Here is a 13,878-nt window from a genome sequence, read left to right as displayed (position 1 = left end):
AAGGATCCAGAGGTAATGGCAGAAGAGGGGTCCTGCCTATAAAGTCTCAGTATCTCAATGTGGGATGACGAGAGGGAGCCTGGATAGAATAACCCGCCCCTCCCTTCCTTCCTGGGGCCTGGGCCGGACCTACAGGCTAACCCTTCTGGGGCACGATGAGCCCGTTCTATCGGGCTCTCACTGCACAGAACACCGCGGACATGCTGCAGGCAGCCAGTGCAGCCAGAGAGCGTGGCTGGAGGCAGGGCAGGGCAGAGCCAGCACAGGGGAAGGTACCTGACTCGGTGCTCAGGTGACTGAGCTGCACATACGGGACTGGAAGCAGATGGACACAGGAAAAGGCACGTTAGTGACCTAAGAGTGCCAAGTGGCAACCTCAGCTGTCCAGCAGATACTGACAGAATATCCTAAGCCAGGGATGAAGTTTTATTTTAGGGTTGCCGAGAGGAGGTAAGGCTGACTGATGCTTCAATAGCATCTGAGATGTGACTTCTCTCAATGAGTCAAAAGTAACCGTTTTCGGCCTGACCTGTGGTGGCGCAGTGGATAAAGCGTCGACCTGGAAATGCTGAGGTCGCCGGTTCGAAACCCTGGGCTTGCCTGATCAAGGCACATATGGGAGTTGATGCTTCCAGCTCCTCCCCCCCCTTCTCTCTCTCTCCCTCTCCTCTCTAAAATGAATTAAAAAAAAAAAAAAAGTAACCATTTTCCCTGCCACTACCAACAGCTACCCCTGCTTTGGATTAGAAATGAGCTGGAAGGTCAGCTGTCTCCTAGGACAGGGATGAGAGACCTGGCTAGGAAAGGGACTTCCGTGCCTCCCAGTGACCCAGAGGGACACGGTGTGGGCTCAGCTGGTGACAGACCAGACAGGGACCACACAGCCACTGTAGACAATACATACACAGTCCGCCTGCTGGGCACAGGGTTGAACCCAGGAGCCTGGCCTGTGCCCAGTGGCTGTTATCCACACCAATACCAAAGACAGGAGAAAACCACGCTTCTGTGCAAACAGCTCTCTACCTGCACGGAGGAGTTTTTCTTGTTAAAACTCCATGAATACAGCGAGTATAGATATTCTGTGACAAATGAGAAAGCCCAGGGGTCTCACAATATAAGAGAACAGAACAGCGGCACGCGGCATGGACATATCCTTGGACTAACTCTCAAGCACTTTGTAAGCTCATCTCCTGTGGTGGAGGACACTACTCTTGTCTTCTCTGGTCACCATTTTGTTTCTCTGGGCAAGGAGTCATCAACCAACCAGCTGAGTTCAAACGCAAATCATAATTTCAGACTCACTGCTAGGCCAGCCCAAGCTTTAATGGTTGAAAACAAGCGCTCTGGAAACCTGACCACCAGGGTTTGAATCGTGATTCTGTGGCTGAGTTATTCCCTGGGAAATGTGCTTTTAGCCTTTTGAGCCTCAACGTCTTCTTTTACAAAAGAGTACTAACAACAGATCTTACCTCTAAAAGTTATAAATACAAAGTGCTTGGCATATAGCTGCTAAGTGATTAATAGTGTGTTAGCTCATCACATACATATACATACATATGTACACACACAGATGAATGTTCCAGAAACATTTTGGATTCTACTTGACTTCAGGCTGGCTAGCACACAGGTATTCCCTGGGAACTGTGGACTCCCACAACATGTCAAAATGACCCCATCATCAGTAAATCTTTGTTAGGTAGAAAACTGTGTACTACTCACTGTAGCCCATTCCTTGCAAAAAGTACTTGAAGGCTTCGGTGAGCTTCCCAGGCTAGGGGACAAAATAAGAAGGCATTAATTTTTTTTTTTTTTTACAGAGACAGAGTCAGAGAGAGGGATACATAGGGACAGACAGACAGGAACAGAGAGAGAAGAGAAGCATCAATTATTAGTTTTTCATTGCGACACCTTAGTTGTTCATTGATTGTTTTCTCATATGTGCCTTGACCATGGGGCTACAGCAGACCGAGTAACCCCTTGCTCAAGCCAGTGACCTTGGGTCCAAGCTGGTGAGCTTTTACTCAAACCAGATGAGCCTGCGCTCAAGCTGGCGACCTCGGGGTCTCGAACCTGGGTCCTCTGCATCCCAGTCTGATGCTCTATCCACTGCGCCACCACCTGGTCAGGCAAGAAGGCATTAATTTTTGTATAGGCAATGAGGGACAGAGTCAAAGAAGTGCTTTAAAAAAAAATTTCCTTACCTGAACTACTTGGGGCAGTCCACCACAGTCTGCCATCTAGAAGAGAAAAATATGTGAGTCAACTGGGACTTGGACTTAAAGGAAATGCTCCGAATATCCACAAGTCCTTTCTAACAGGGAGGATTGAACTTTAGGTTCCTTAACTTAATGTTTAACTGCATCCAAGTGTGTATACATCTTCTCAGTACACTTTTTCTTGTGTGTGACAGAGACAGAGAGAGAGTCAGAGAGAAGGACAGATAGAGACAGGAAGAGAGAGAGATTAGAAGCATCAATTGTTCGTTGCGGCTCCTTAGTTGTTCACTGATTGGTTTTTCCTATGTGCCTTGACTGGTGGGCTACAGCTGAGCCAGTGACCCCTTGCTCAAGCCAGCGACCTTGGGATTATGTTGATGACCCTGTGCTCAAGCTGGCGACCTTGAATTTTGAAACTGGGACCTCAGCATCCCAGGTTGATGCTCTATCCACTGCACCACCGCTTGGTCAGGCAAAACTCAAGATTCTTGAGTTCCTGCTCTAGAAATTCTGTGTGTGTGTGTGTGTGGGGCCCCTCAAGAGCTTGCATCTCCAACAAGCTTCTGGGCGCTGCAGATAACACTATTTCTAGGGGATGCTGGCCGACCACAAGCCCACCCTCTTCCTTCCAGATGTTATGCATTCAGTACTCAGACAGAATCCAATTCAGGCTGACTGGCATTTAAAAAAGAGATGTAAACCCATGGTTTCTGTTCACTAGCCCAAAAACTGCTTGAGGGAGGGACTATTACTTAGCAGATGGGAGACCACAGAAGATAGAAATTTGAGGTTAACAAGAAACAGACCCCTGAAAATTCTAAGCATAAGAGCAAGAACAAACATTTAACCTGATTTAAGGATAAAACAGACCTAACAGGAGTAGGTTATATTTTCATGATGTTTAGGAGTCCAACTCTGATTAGTGCCATAGAGCAGTTGCCATAGGCAGAGAGAAAGTACTGGGAGAGACTATTTCCAGGCCTGATGTCTATCAGATAGCTAGAGTCGGTTCCCTCGTGCTGTTGTAGATGGCCATTTCTGCCCAGAAATAACCACGTCTATAGCTACTGTAGATTCACTTTTCTGTTTTTCAAATATGACTTCAAACCTTCAGTGAAAAACTAATTTGAAACCACATACTTAAAAAAAGAAAAGAAAAATCTGTCTTTTAGTCAAGTTCAATCACCCAGACCCTAGAAGACTTCGTTTTGTCACGTCAGAGTATTAACCTCATGCTATAGTTCCAGGAACTACGAGCTGCTCTGGAAGCACTTTCCTCTCAAGCTCACTTCAGAGAGAAAGGGAGACAAGCAGGTGTTTCAGGCTTAGAAAGCCTCAGTGAGCACCACAAAATCAGCAGTGAAATCTACAGTAACCCAACTTTAAACCAGAAGGTCGGGTTCCTGAGCATTTTACCAGAGCTTCTACAAAAAGAGCAAGGTGGGCATTCTTGCCTGGAGTACAGTCGAAAGGGAGAGAAACTGGATACTAACCCTAAAGATGTAGTGCAAGAGTTGCTCTCTATTTGCCCTAGAGAACAAAAATGTGTTCACTCTTCTCGTTGGAAGGTCATTGGAAGCCTCCTTACTAAAACAATAGGAGTTAGCATGTAAAGAATTTCATCTGTTGTCTTAATCCTCACAAAACTAAATAATGCTGATCAAGTTTATAATGACATGGGAAAATGTGCATGTCAAAGAGCTGAGTAAAACAGATACAGGACTACCACTATCCTATCCTCTTAATGATCTAAAAACGAGTAAGACATCAATATTTTCATCAGAGGTTCCCTTTGGGTGTAGGATTATGGGTAACTATATTTTAATCTTCCTATTTTTTCTCTATTTCCCAATTTTCTACAGTGAGAATATATTCAGGAAAAAAAATAATTTTTAAACGAGAGAGAACGAGGCCCTGGCCAGGTGGCCCAGTGGATAAAGCACTGCCCGGGTGTGCCTCAAGCCCTGGTCAGGACTGAGAAGCAGCCAGTGGGTTCACAACTAAGTGGAACAACTATGTGGAATAGTGAGATGATGCTTCTCTCTCTCTCTCTCAAATCAATGGGAAAGAGAGAGAGAAAGAGAATGAGAGAATCTCAGAGAGGTAGAAAAAAGCTTTCCTTCTTTCTGGGCAACTACCCCAGAAATAGAGTAATCTGAACCATGTATAATCTATTCACAAATGGTTGGCAATAAGGAAAGAACACACATTACCTTTAGCAACGTTGTATTTATAGGGTTCAGGCGAGAATTGCATTCAACCTAAAAAAAAAAAAAAAAAAAAAGAGAGAATCTTATGAAGTGCTAGAAATGTAAGAAATGGCTTGGCACGAAAATGATCTTCCAGGATCAACAGCTCAGTCTGCAGGTGACTGAATTAGCCAAAGAAATTACCAAAATACAAAATGGGAGATATATTCATACGGTGCACCTTATATCTGATATTTCTGAATAGATCTAAAAACCTGGCCAACTTCCTTTTCTTTTTTATAATTAAACAAAAATCTTCCATTGATTGAGAGAGAGAGAGAGAGAGAGAGAGAGAGAGAAGCATCAACTCATTGTTCCACTTAGTCGTTCCATTTGTTGTGCATTCATTGACTGCTTCTCCTATGTGCCCTGACTGGGGTTCAACCTGCAATCCCGGTGTGCTGGGATGATGCTTTGTCTACTGAGTCACATGGCCAGGGCCCTAAAAAAATTTTTTTTTTATTTATTCATTTTTTAGAGAGGAGAGGGAGAGAGAGAGATAGGAGAGACAGAGAGAGAGAAAGGGGGGAGGAGCTGGAAGCATCAACTCCCATATGTGCCTTGACCAGGCAAGCCCAGGGTTTCGAACCGGCGACCTCAGCATTTCCAGGTCGACGCTTTATCCACTGCGCCACCACAGGTCAGGCAAAAAAAAATTTTTTAATGTATTTATCTTGGCAGGTGGGGTAGGGAAGAGACATCGATTTGTTATTCCATTCATTTATGCACTCATTGGTTGATTCTTATACAGTATGTGCCCTGACCAGGGATCAAACCTGCAACTTGGGTTGATGCTCTAACCAACTGAGTTATCCAGCCAGGGCTAATTTCATTTTCTGAATCAGTTATAAGTAGAGTCTTTAAAGAACTACATGTTGAGCCTGACCTGTGGTGGTGTAGTGGATAAAGCGTCAACCTGGAAACGCTGAGATTGCCGGTTCAAAACCCTGGGCTTGCCTGGTCAAGGCACATATGGGAGTTGATGCTTCCTGCTTCTCCCCCCCTTCTCTCTCTCTCTCTCTCTCTCTCTCTCCTTTCTATAATGAATAAAAAAAAAGAAAAAGAAAAAAAGAACTACATGTTGAGTCTAATTCCTCCTACTGCCTTACATAATATGAGGGGCAAGTTACCTACTTCTTTAAAAAGTGAACTAGACCCATGGCTGTGGTCACCTGCTGGGGTTTTGATGGCTTCCCAGCACAACTGGCCCTGTCCTAGCCCTGTGCACCTACCCTGCCCGTTTCTTAGCCCTTTCCTATGCCCTGGAGGTGGTGGGTTTGTCATTCCTTACACCCTCTTTTCTACCTCAAGGTCTTTTTGGCTGTCCCGTCTAACATTGAACCCTCTATGGTTTTTCTCTCACAACAGTCATCAAATAAAGAATTACAACCTTCTGTATTTCCCTGGCCAGATAGCTCAGTTGGCTAGAGCGTCGTCCGAAAGCACGTAGGTTGCTGTTTTGATCCCTGATCAAGGCACATACAGGAACAGATCAATGTTCCTGTCTCTCTCTCTCTCCCTTTCTCTCTCTCTAAAATCAATTTACAAAAAAGAAAGAAAAACAACCCTGTATATTTACATGTTTGGTATCTTGTACTCCTGTATCAATAAAGGCAGGGGCCTCAAAATACAGGTTTTGGGGAGAAAATCTAGGTTCAGCAATGTTTTCCAGACAATTTGATCAGCTGGATTTCTCACCTTTATACACGCTTGCCAAACACAGGCTTACAAAGACCGCATATTAAGAGTTTGGAATCTAACGGGGTGAAAACGTAATACAAGGCAGAATGACATCACTTGAAAATGTTACAGCTGAGTGAGTACAGAAGGGTAAGCAGACTGTCTAGAGACACAGTAAGAAGGAGTGGGTGGTGAAGGCTTCCAGAGTCAGGGGCTAGCATAAACAAAGACCCAGGACACGTGACGTGCAGAACACGGGTGGTGGGGGCTGTTACAGGAGCGCTGTGTGGATGCATGCGGGCGAGGCTGGGGAGGCCGACTGGAGCCCATGGTGGAAGGCAGCAAGCCACGGGAGGTCTCTGAGGTGACAGCATTGGAGCTTTTTAAAGAAAGTCACCAGCAGTGGCCTGTATGACACGCTGCAGAGGCAGCGAGACAGGGAGTTACTGAAATACTGAGGAAAGGACCAGTAATCCAGCTGGGCGTTTGCTCTGGGGATTGTTTATGGGCAGGCACACTAAACTTTTAAAATCAGCGGATGACTTAAAAAGCCAGGATCACCAGATCAAAGCTTTTGCTCTATACAAATAACAGTGCAGGCAGTGATAAACAAACATACCAGTTTACTATACGATATGCATGAACCCTAAAGGGCAAATTTAAAAACTGCCAGGCACAGTGCTTAGAACACAGCAGATGTGCAATAAATGTTTTCTGGAAGAATAAACACTCCCAAGTCTGGATTTAATATAACAAATCAAGCTTTCCTTGGTTCACCACTTTATAACTCTTTTAACTTTGTAAGAAGTCTCTGTATCTGCTAGCTAAGCACAATTGTCTCTAGAAAACAAAACAAAAAAAAGTGACCGGGTCAGTGAGAGCGACAGGGACAGACAGACAGGAACTCAAGCCAGTGACCTTTTGGCTCAAGCCGGCGACCTTGGAGTTTCGAACCTGGGTCCTCCATGTCCCAGTCCAACGCTCTATCCATTGTACCACTGCCTGATCAGGCATAATGGTTATTTTTTGACATGTCTACACTCTTCCCAGCTCCCCAAATACAGAGACCCATCTTACGCATTTTTGTATTCTCCATAGCATCAAGCAAAGAAGGGAAGCTCAAAAACTGATGCTGAATGGCCCTGGCCAGTTGGCTCAGTGGTAGAGCGTTGGCCTGGCATGTGGAAGTCCCGGGTTAGATTTCTGGTCAGGGCACACAGGAGAAGCGCCCATCTGCTTCTCCACCCTTCCCCCCTCCTTTCTATCTCTCTCTCCTCCTCCCGCAGCCAAGGCTCCATGGGAGCAAAGTTGGTCCGGGCGCTGAGGACAGCTCCATGGTCTCCGCCTCAGGCGCTAGAATGGCTCTGGTTCCAGCAGAGCATTGCCCCCTAGTGGGCATGCTGGGTGCATCCTGGTCGGCGGCATGCAGGAATCTGTCTCTCTGCCGCCCCCCTTTCTCACTTCAGAAAAATACAAAAAAAAAAAAAAAAAAAAAAAAAAGAGGATGAAGTTTGTCTTTAGGTAATCAGATCATGATTTTTTCTCAAGTTCTTCTATTTTCCAGTTTTTTAATGTTTTCTCCAATGAGCATATATTGTTTTTACCAGCGTGCTATGTGCTTGGGAGGGAGGGAGGGAGAAGCACCCAGCTCCAGCTGCCTTCAGGCCTGACCATGCAGTTCCGGACTGACAGTGGCTGCAGGAGGCCGAGGCTACCAGAGAGTATGACAAGAAGCAAATGGTGCTTAGCTGAACTCTTTGGCACAAGGTAAACCAATCCCTTCTGATGAAATCTAGTGACCAATGAGGAGTGCATTTTCCAAACTGAGTAAGAAAGAGCAAGCCCTGATCCGTGTGATCCGAAGTAACAAAAATGAGTGTTTACCGCCTGTTTCTCATGCAACAGCCAGCGTGCTATAATCACACATCTTACTCTCATTCATCTTCACAACATCAGGACATACTTACCACAGCCTCGACTGCGGGTGAATTGTCCCCTACCACCAACAAAGTGGAACACCTGTGGAAGCCAAAATAAGAGGCGACACTCAGCAAGCAGAATGTGCTCCACTGAACCCTGCATTCCTCTGAGAGACAAGGACAGCCAGCAAGCTAGCAGGGAAACTCAGTACTCACTTTAAGGTCTTGGACTTGTTATCGTTTTGACCCAGCAGGGGTCTTTCGATCTCCAGGTCTCTTCGGCTAGAGAGAACAAAGGAAGCAATGCTGTTTTCAGGTAAAACCATGACAATTCAGTTATTCCCTGGTCATGAAAACCAAAATACTTCAGGAATGTAACAACTATCTCGAGTTGCTGGTTCCCAAGTAGCCCCCCCAGTTGGTACACAGCAGGAACGCGGCCCCAGCTCTGCCCTGAGGGACTCTGCAGGGTGCTAGAGGAGGCAACTTGAAAACTCAATAGCAACGCCATTGAAATCCTCAAGCCCTAAGTATTTCCTTTTCCAACTGGTTTATAGGGATAAATTCCTTAAGAGAAGGGAAATGGGGGGAGCAGTTTCCTTGTAACTAACATAATTACTAATAAACCTTTCTGGTTTCAACTAAAAACAATGAGGTTCTGTTCATGTGTTACTTCTGCCTGATGACAAGATGTCAGCAAAGAAAAGCTGAATCAAGGCCCACGATTTCAATCACCTGCTCCCCGCCACACACATTTTTCTGTGCCACCTCAAACTGTGTGTTTTTATGTGTGTACATAACTTCAGGTACTTTTTCATCTCAAAACATCTAAAAAACTACAACCAGTATTTGAACTTGCCCCAAACAGCCTTCGGTTCATTCATTCTTCTTGAAAGGGGTTTTCCTATCCGTCTGAAAGCCCTTCCTCTTCTACTGTGGTGAAGGGCACGAATGCAACCCCATCGCGCAACCCCCAACCTCCAACGTGAGAAGTAGCAGTTCATTTCCCCTTCCCCTCTCTCATAAGTGTCCGTTCTCCGTTTAGACCTGGACTGCATTTAAGTGAACAGGAGACAACTGTACCCGTTGTAAGAACCCAGGAAGAGCTGTAGGTTTTCTTGGTTGATATCCTGGGCAATGTGCAATCTATAGGTTTGAATTAGGTCCAGGTTGGCCTGCAATTCTTCCTAGAACAATGGAAAGAAGCCGTGAGTAAACTTCCGAGCAATGATATAAGCCTGCTGTTGTTTTTTTTTTACATTCTCATTATCCAAAACCAAAGAAAGCACTCTGTGCATGATGGGGCTAAAATCTTTTTTATTTGTATATGACCGGCTCAGCGCACATTCTGCGCTGGATGAGGGCACCTAAGATTCTACGATGGAAAAGGCTGGCAGTCAACTCTAGGTCAAGTGCAAATTTGGGAATACTCCGCATAACGCCACCTGCAGCACAGGGAGGCTGCACCAGATTTGGACTCGAGTACTAACTGTGGAACTCAGGGCACCTAACCATTTGGAACCCTGGTTTCCTTTTTTACGTGTGTGTGTGTGTGTGTGTGTGAGAGAGAGAGAGAGAGAGAGAGAGAGAGAGAGAGAGAGATTTCCTCATGTTCTGCCATTTCTCATAAAAACAGAGCTAGTCTCTGTAAAATGAAAATAACCAGCTACATGGCTGTTATAAAGATGAGATAAGAAAAGTTATATAAACTGTAAAGTGTAAAATAAATAGAAGGCAACATTTCTCTTAATAGCCATAAATCTGTATAATTTACTTCCCTATATCTTAACTGATATAATCAGTATATTAACTATTTCTATACTATTATTAAAATTTTTTTTTATTGATTTCAGCAAGAGAGGGAGGGAGGGAGGGAGGAAGAGAGAGAAAGGGGGGGGATATTGATATGTTCCTGTACGTGCCCTGACGGGGATTGAACTGGCAACCTCTGCACCTCGTGACAATGCTGTAACCAATCAAGCTATCTGGTCAGGGCTGTATACTATCATTTAATAATATACATTATTTATCTATTTGACATTTTATTAAGTCAACTTACCATTTATTTAATCTCATTCACAATACTATTAAAGGCATAAATTCAAGAGAAACAAATGATTCGTACTGTAACAAGCAAGTCCCCCTCCCTGGCACCCACTGCACAACAGCCCATCGATTGCTGGCCTTCTCAGAGGCCATCAGAACCAGTTGCTAGGCAGAGAGGAAATGTTTGCAACAAAAAGAGAAAAACTTCATCAGGGATAGGAAGAGAGCCCGTACATCCAGGGCAGTGGGTAAAGGTCACCAGCAATCCTGGCAGAGAAACAGAGAGAAGGGGAACATTTGTTTTGTGTTCTCACTACCATGCCGGTCAAGTGAGCCAAGAATACAGCTGGCAACTGACCAAATGGATCAGAGTCTACCTGCAGCTAAAGGGCACTGGATCACTCCAAGGAAACTTGGTGAGTGCTACAGTATAGTACGAAAAGTAAACAAATGAAGCACACAGTAATTAGAGGTGAAATTATCTAGCCAGCTCCCACTTGACGGTCTACAGAGGAACCTGAATAACAAATTTGAGACAAACATTTAAAGAAAAATCAACAGTAAGCCTTCCCAAATTCTTACAAAAAATAAGAAAATACTTTTCAGCTCATTATATACAGCCACATACTACCTTAATACCAAAACCAGACAAAGACATAATAAAATTACAGACCACCTGATCGGTGGTGGTGCAGTGGACAGAGCGTTGACCTGGGACACTGAGGTCTCAGGTTCAAAACCCCAAGGCTACTGACTTGAGCAAGGGGTCACTAGGTTGCTGGAGCACCCGCCCCCGGTCAAGGCACACAGGAGAGGCAATCAGTGAACAACTAAAGTGCCACAACTACGAGTTGATGCTTCTCATTTCTCTTCCTTCCTATCTCCCTCTGCCTGTCCCTCTCTCTCACTAAAAAATATATATAGACCAATATCCCCTCTATATAATAGACACAAAAATCTTTAACAAAGTACTAGCAAACCAAATATAACAACATATTAAAAAAAAGGAGTCTACTATACTCCACGAGCAAGAGGGATTTATCCCAAGAATACAAAGTTCGCGCAACATACAAAAATATAGTAAATGTAATACACCATATTAAAAGAATAAAGGACAAAGATCAAACATACCTCTCAACAGATACAAAAAAAGCACTTAACAGAAACCAATACATTTTTGTGATAAAAGGTCTCAACAAACCAGGAACAGAAGAGATGTTCCTCTATCTGATAAAGGGCATTTATGGAAAACACACAGCAAACATCACACTTAGTAATGAGACTGAACGCTTCCTTCTAAGATCAGAAACAAGATGACGAAGTCTACTCTCATCACTCCTATTCAACATTGTACCAGACATTTTAGCTAGGGCCTAGAAAGTTCTGTTTAGGTAAGAAAAAAAAGAAAAGGTATCCAGGCTCAAAAAGAAGAAGTAAAATTATATTTATTTGTAGATGACGTACGTGACCTTGCATATAGAAAATCCTAAAGAATCTATAGAAACAATTTGAGCTAATAAATTAGTTAACCAAGGTTGAAGGATGTTAAGATCAATATACAAAAATTCATTGTATTTCAGTTTATTTGCTAGAAATGATACAATACAAAATGTCTGATCTGGGAGATAAAGGCTCAGGGAGCGGTGGTTACGCCATACTGAAAACAGGAGGCTGCAGCGAAAGTTTAAAGACTGAATATTGAGGCCCTTGGTCTTCTTCTGCACTTGCATCCAGAAATACTCATGTAAGGGTCTGGTGTGTAATTTTAAAGCTTTCCTGGGGAATCTGACCTAGTGCCAGAGAAAAGATCTAAAGATGCCAACATCAGGCCCTAACCAGGTAGCTCAGCTGGTTAGAGCATTGTCCAAATACGCCAAGGCTGGCCAGCCAGGGCACATTTAAGAATCAACCAATGAGTGCATAAATAAATGGAACAAATCGATGTTTCTCTTTCTCTCTCTCAAATCAATCAATAAATTAAAAAATAAAAATATCAGGGGATCCCCAAGGAAATGGCCTCACCTGGTGGACACCGACCTCTCAGTGATCTACCCTTACAAAATATGGACAGACAGCCAAGAATCAGAAGCCATTTGGCAAAAGCACCTGTGCAGTTATCTATTATTTCTGGCTTCCTAGCCTCAGCCCGCCCAATCTTTGTAACAGGAGCTAGACTGCATACACATGTTCCCTCTGCCCATCCTTTTTAAAACTTCAGGGACCCTCACAGACCAGCTGCAGCTACACCCTCAGCCCACACTCTCCCCACACACTGGCAGCTTCTGTAGCAGCTCAGACCTTTTAGACAAATGTCTCCCCCATGTGGTAAGTGGCTCTAAGCCCTTACACTCCAGTGAATTTCTTCACTAGTGGCTGGTTGTGTTTTCTGTGGAAACCATACCTTTCTCAAAGGAGCCTGACTCTCTGGCTTGGTGCTGGAGGCACAACCTAGTTCCTTCAGCGTCTGTGCTTCCTCAGCCTAGAGGCAGCAGTTTAGACCCTTTGGAGTTCTCTTTTACCCTCCCTGAGAAATTAACTGTCTTCTACTAGTTCACAATGTTTAATTTAAATTTTTCCCTGCTGAAAGTGTGCTTTCTGTCTCCTAACGACCTCCCAGACACAGCCCACAGGATGGAAAATGTGGCCTGCTGAGGTGTCGCAAGCCCTGTACGCCAAACCCTGACTCCTATTCTCATTTTAAAGAAAGAGCCAGGCCCTGGCTGGTGAGCTCAGTTGGTTAGAATGTTGTCCTGAAACGCCAAGGTTTCAGGTTTGATCCCTGGTCAGGGCACACACAAATGGGAAGCAACCAATGAATGCACAACTAAGTAGAACAACAAATGAATGTTTGTTTCTCTCTCCTTTCCTCTCTCTCTCTCTAAAACCAATCAATAACAAAACGAAACAAACAAGGGCTAGAGGCCAGACCCTGGAAAGGAACTGCCTTCCTCCCACGGTCACCTTTCAGTGTTCCTTCATGTTCTTTATAAATTCTAACACCGTCAGCTGACAAAATGCTGGAAAAAACACATGCTGTAGCAATCTTAAAAAAGAAGAATAAAGTGGGAGGTATCACACTTCCTGATATCAAGTTATACTACAAGGCCATTGTACTCAAAACAGTCTGGTACTGGCATAAGAACAGGCATATAGATCAATGGAACAGAACAGAGAACCCAGAAATAAACCCACAGTTCTATGGACAACTGATATTTGACAAAGGAGGTAAGGAAATACAATGGAGTAAAGACAGCCTCTTTAACAAATGGTGTTGGGAAAATTGGACAGCTACCTGCAAAAAAATGAAACTAGATCACCAGCTTACACCACTCACAAAAATAAACTCAAAATGGATAAAAGACTTAAATGTAGGCCGTGAAACCATAAGCATCTTAGAAGAAAACATAGGCAGTAAGCTCTCCGACATCTCTCGGAGCAATATATTTGCTGATTTATCTCCACAGGGAAGTGAAATAAAAGACAGGATAAACAAATGAGACTATATCAAACTAAAAAGCTTTTGCACAGCTAAAGACAACAAGAACAGAATAAAAAGACAAACTACACAATGGGAGAACATATTTGACAATACGTCTGATAATGGGTTAATAACCAAAATTTATAAAGAACTTGTAAATCTCAACACCAGGAAGACAAACTATCCAATCCAAAAATGGGCAAAAGAGATGAATAGACACTTCTCCAAAGAGGACATACAGATGGCCAATAGGCATATGAAAAAATGCTCAACATCACTAATCATTAGAT

At 43.8% G+C, this 13,878-nt stretch overlaps 1 protein-coding gene across 3 annotated transcripts in view; it reads right to left on the bottom strand.

Annotated features, from left to right (window-relative positions):
• Positions 1 to 13,878, bottom strand: part of NDRG3 (NDRG family member 3) — a 65,875-nt gene that overhangs the window by 2,370 nt on the left and 49,627 nt on the right. For 2 of the 3 annotated variants that reach the window (XM_066235744.1, XM_066235743.1), the window contains 7 exons: positions 9,148 to 9,251; positions 8,281 to 8,346; positions 8,113 to 8,164; positions 4,430 to 4,477; positions 2,202 to 2,237; positions 1,720 to 1,771; positions 277 to 315 (listed from right to left, as the gene is read on the bottom strand). In XM_066235744.1, coding sequence (XP_066091841.1) covers positions 277 to 315; positions 1,720 to 1,771; positions 2,202 to 2,237; positions 4,430 to 4,477; positions 8,113 to 8,164; positions 8,281 to 8,346; positions 9,148 to 9,251 — 397 coding nt within the window. The remainder of the gene's footprint in view (positions 1 to 276; positions 316 to 1,719; positions 1,772 to 2,201; positions 2,238 to 4,429; positions 4,478 to 8,112; positions 8,165 to 8,280; positions 8,347 to 9,147; positions 9,252 to 13,878) is intronic. The other variant, XM_066235742.1, reaches the window with a different exon arrangement.

Source organism: Saccopteryx bilineata, chromosome 6 (assembly GCF_036850765.1).
Source record: "Saccopteryx bilineata isolate mSacBil1 chromosome 6, mSacBil1_pri_phased_curated, whole genome shotgun sequence".
In the NCBI taxonomy this organism is placed as follows: Eukaryota; Metazoa; Chordata; class Mammalia; order Chiroptera; family Emballonuridae; genus Saccopteryx; species Saccopteryx bilineata.
The sequence above is the reverse complement of the archived record's forward strand: the minus strand, read 5'-3'. Positions and strand labels throughout refer to the sequence as shown.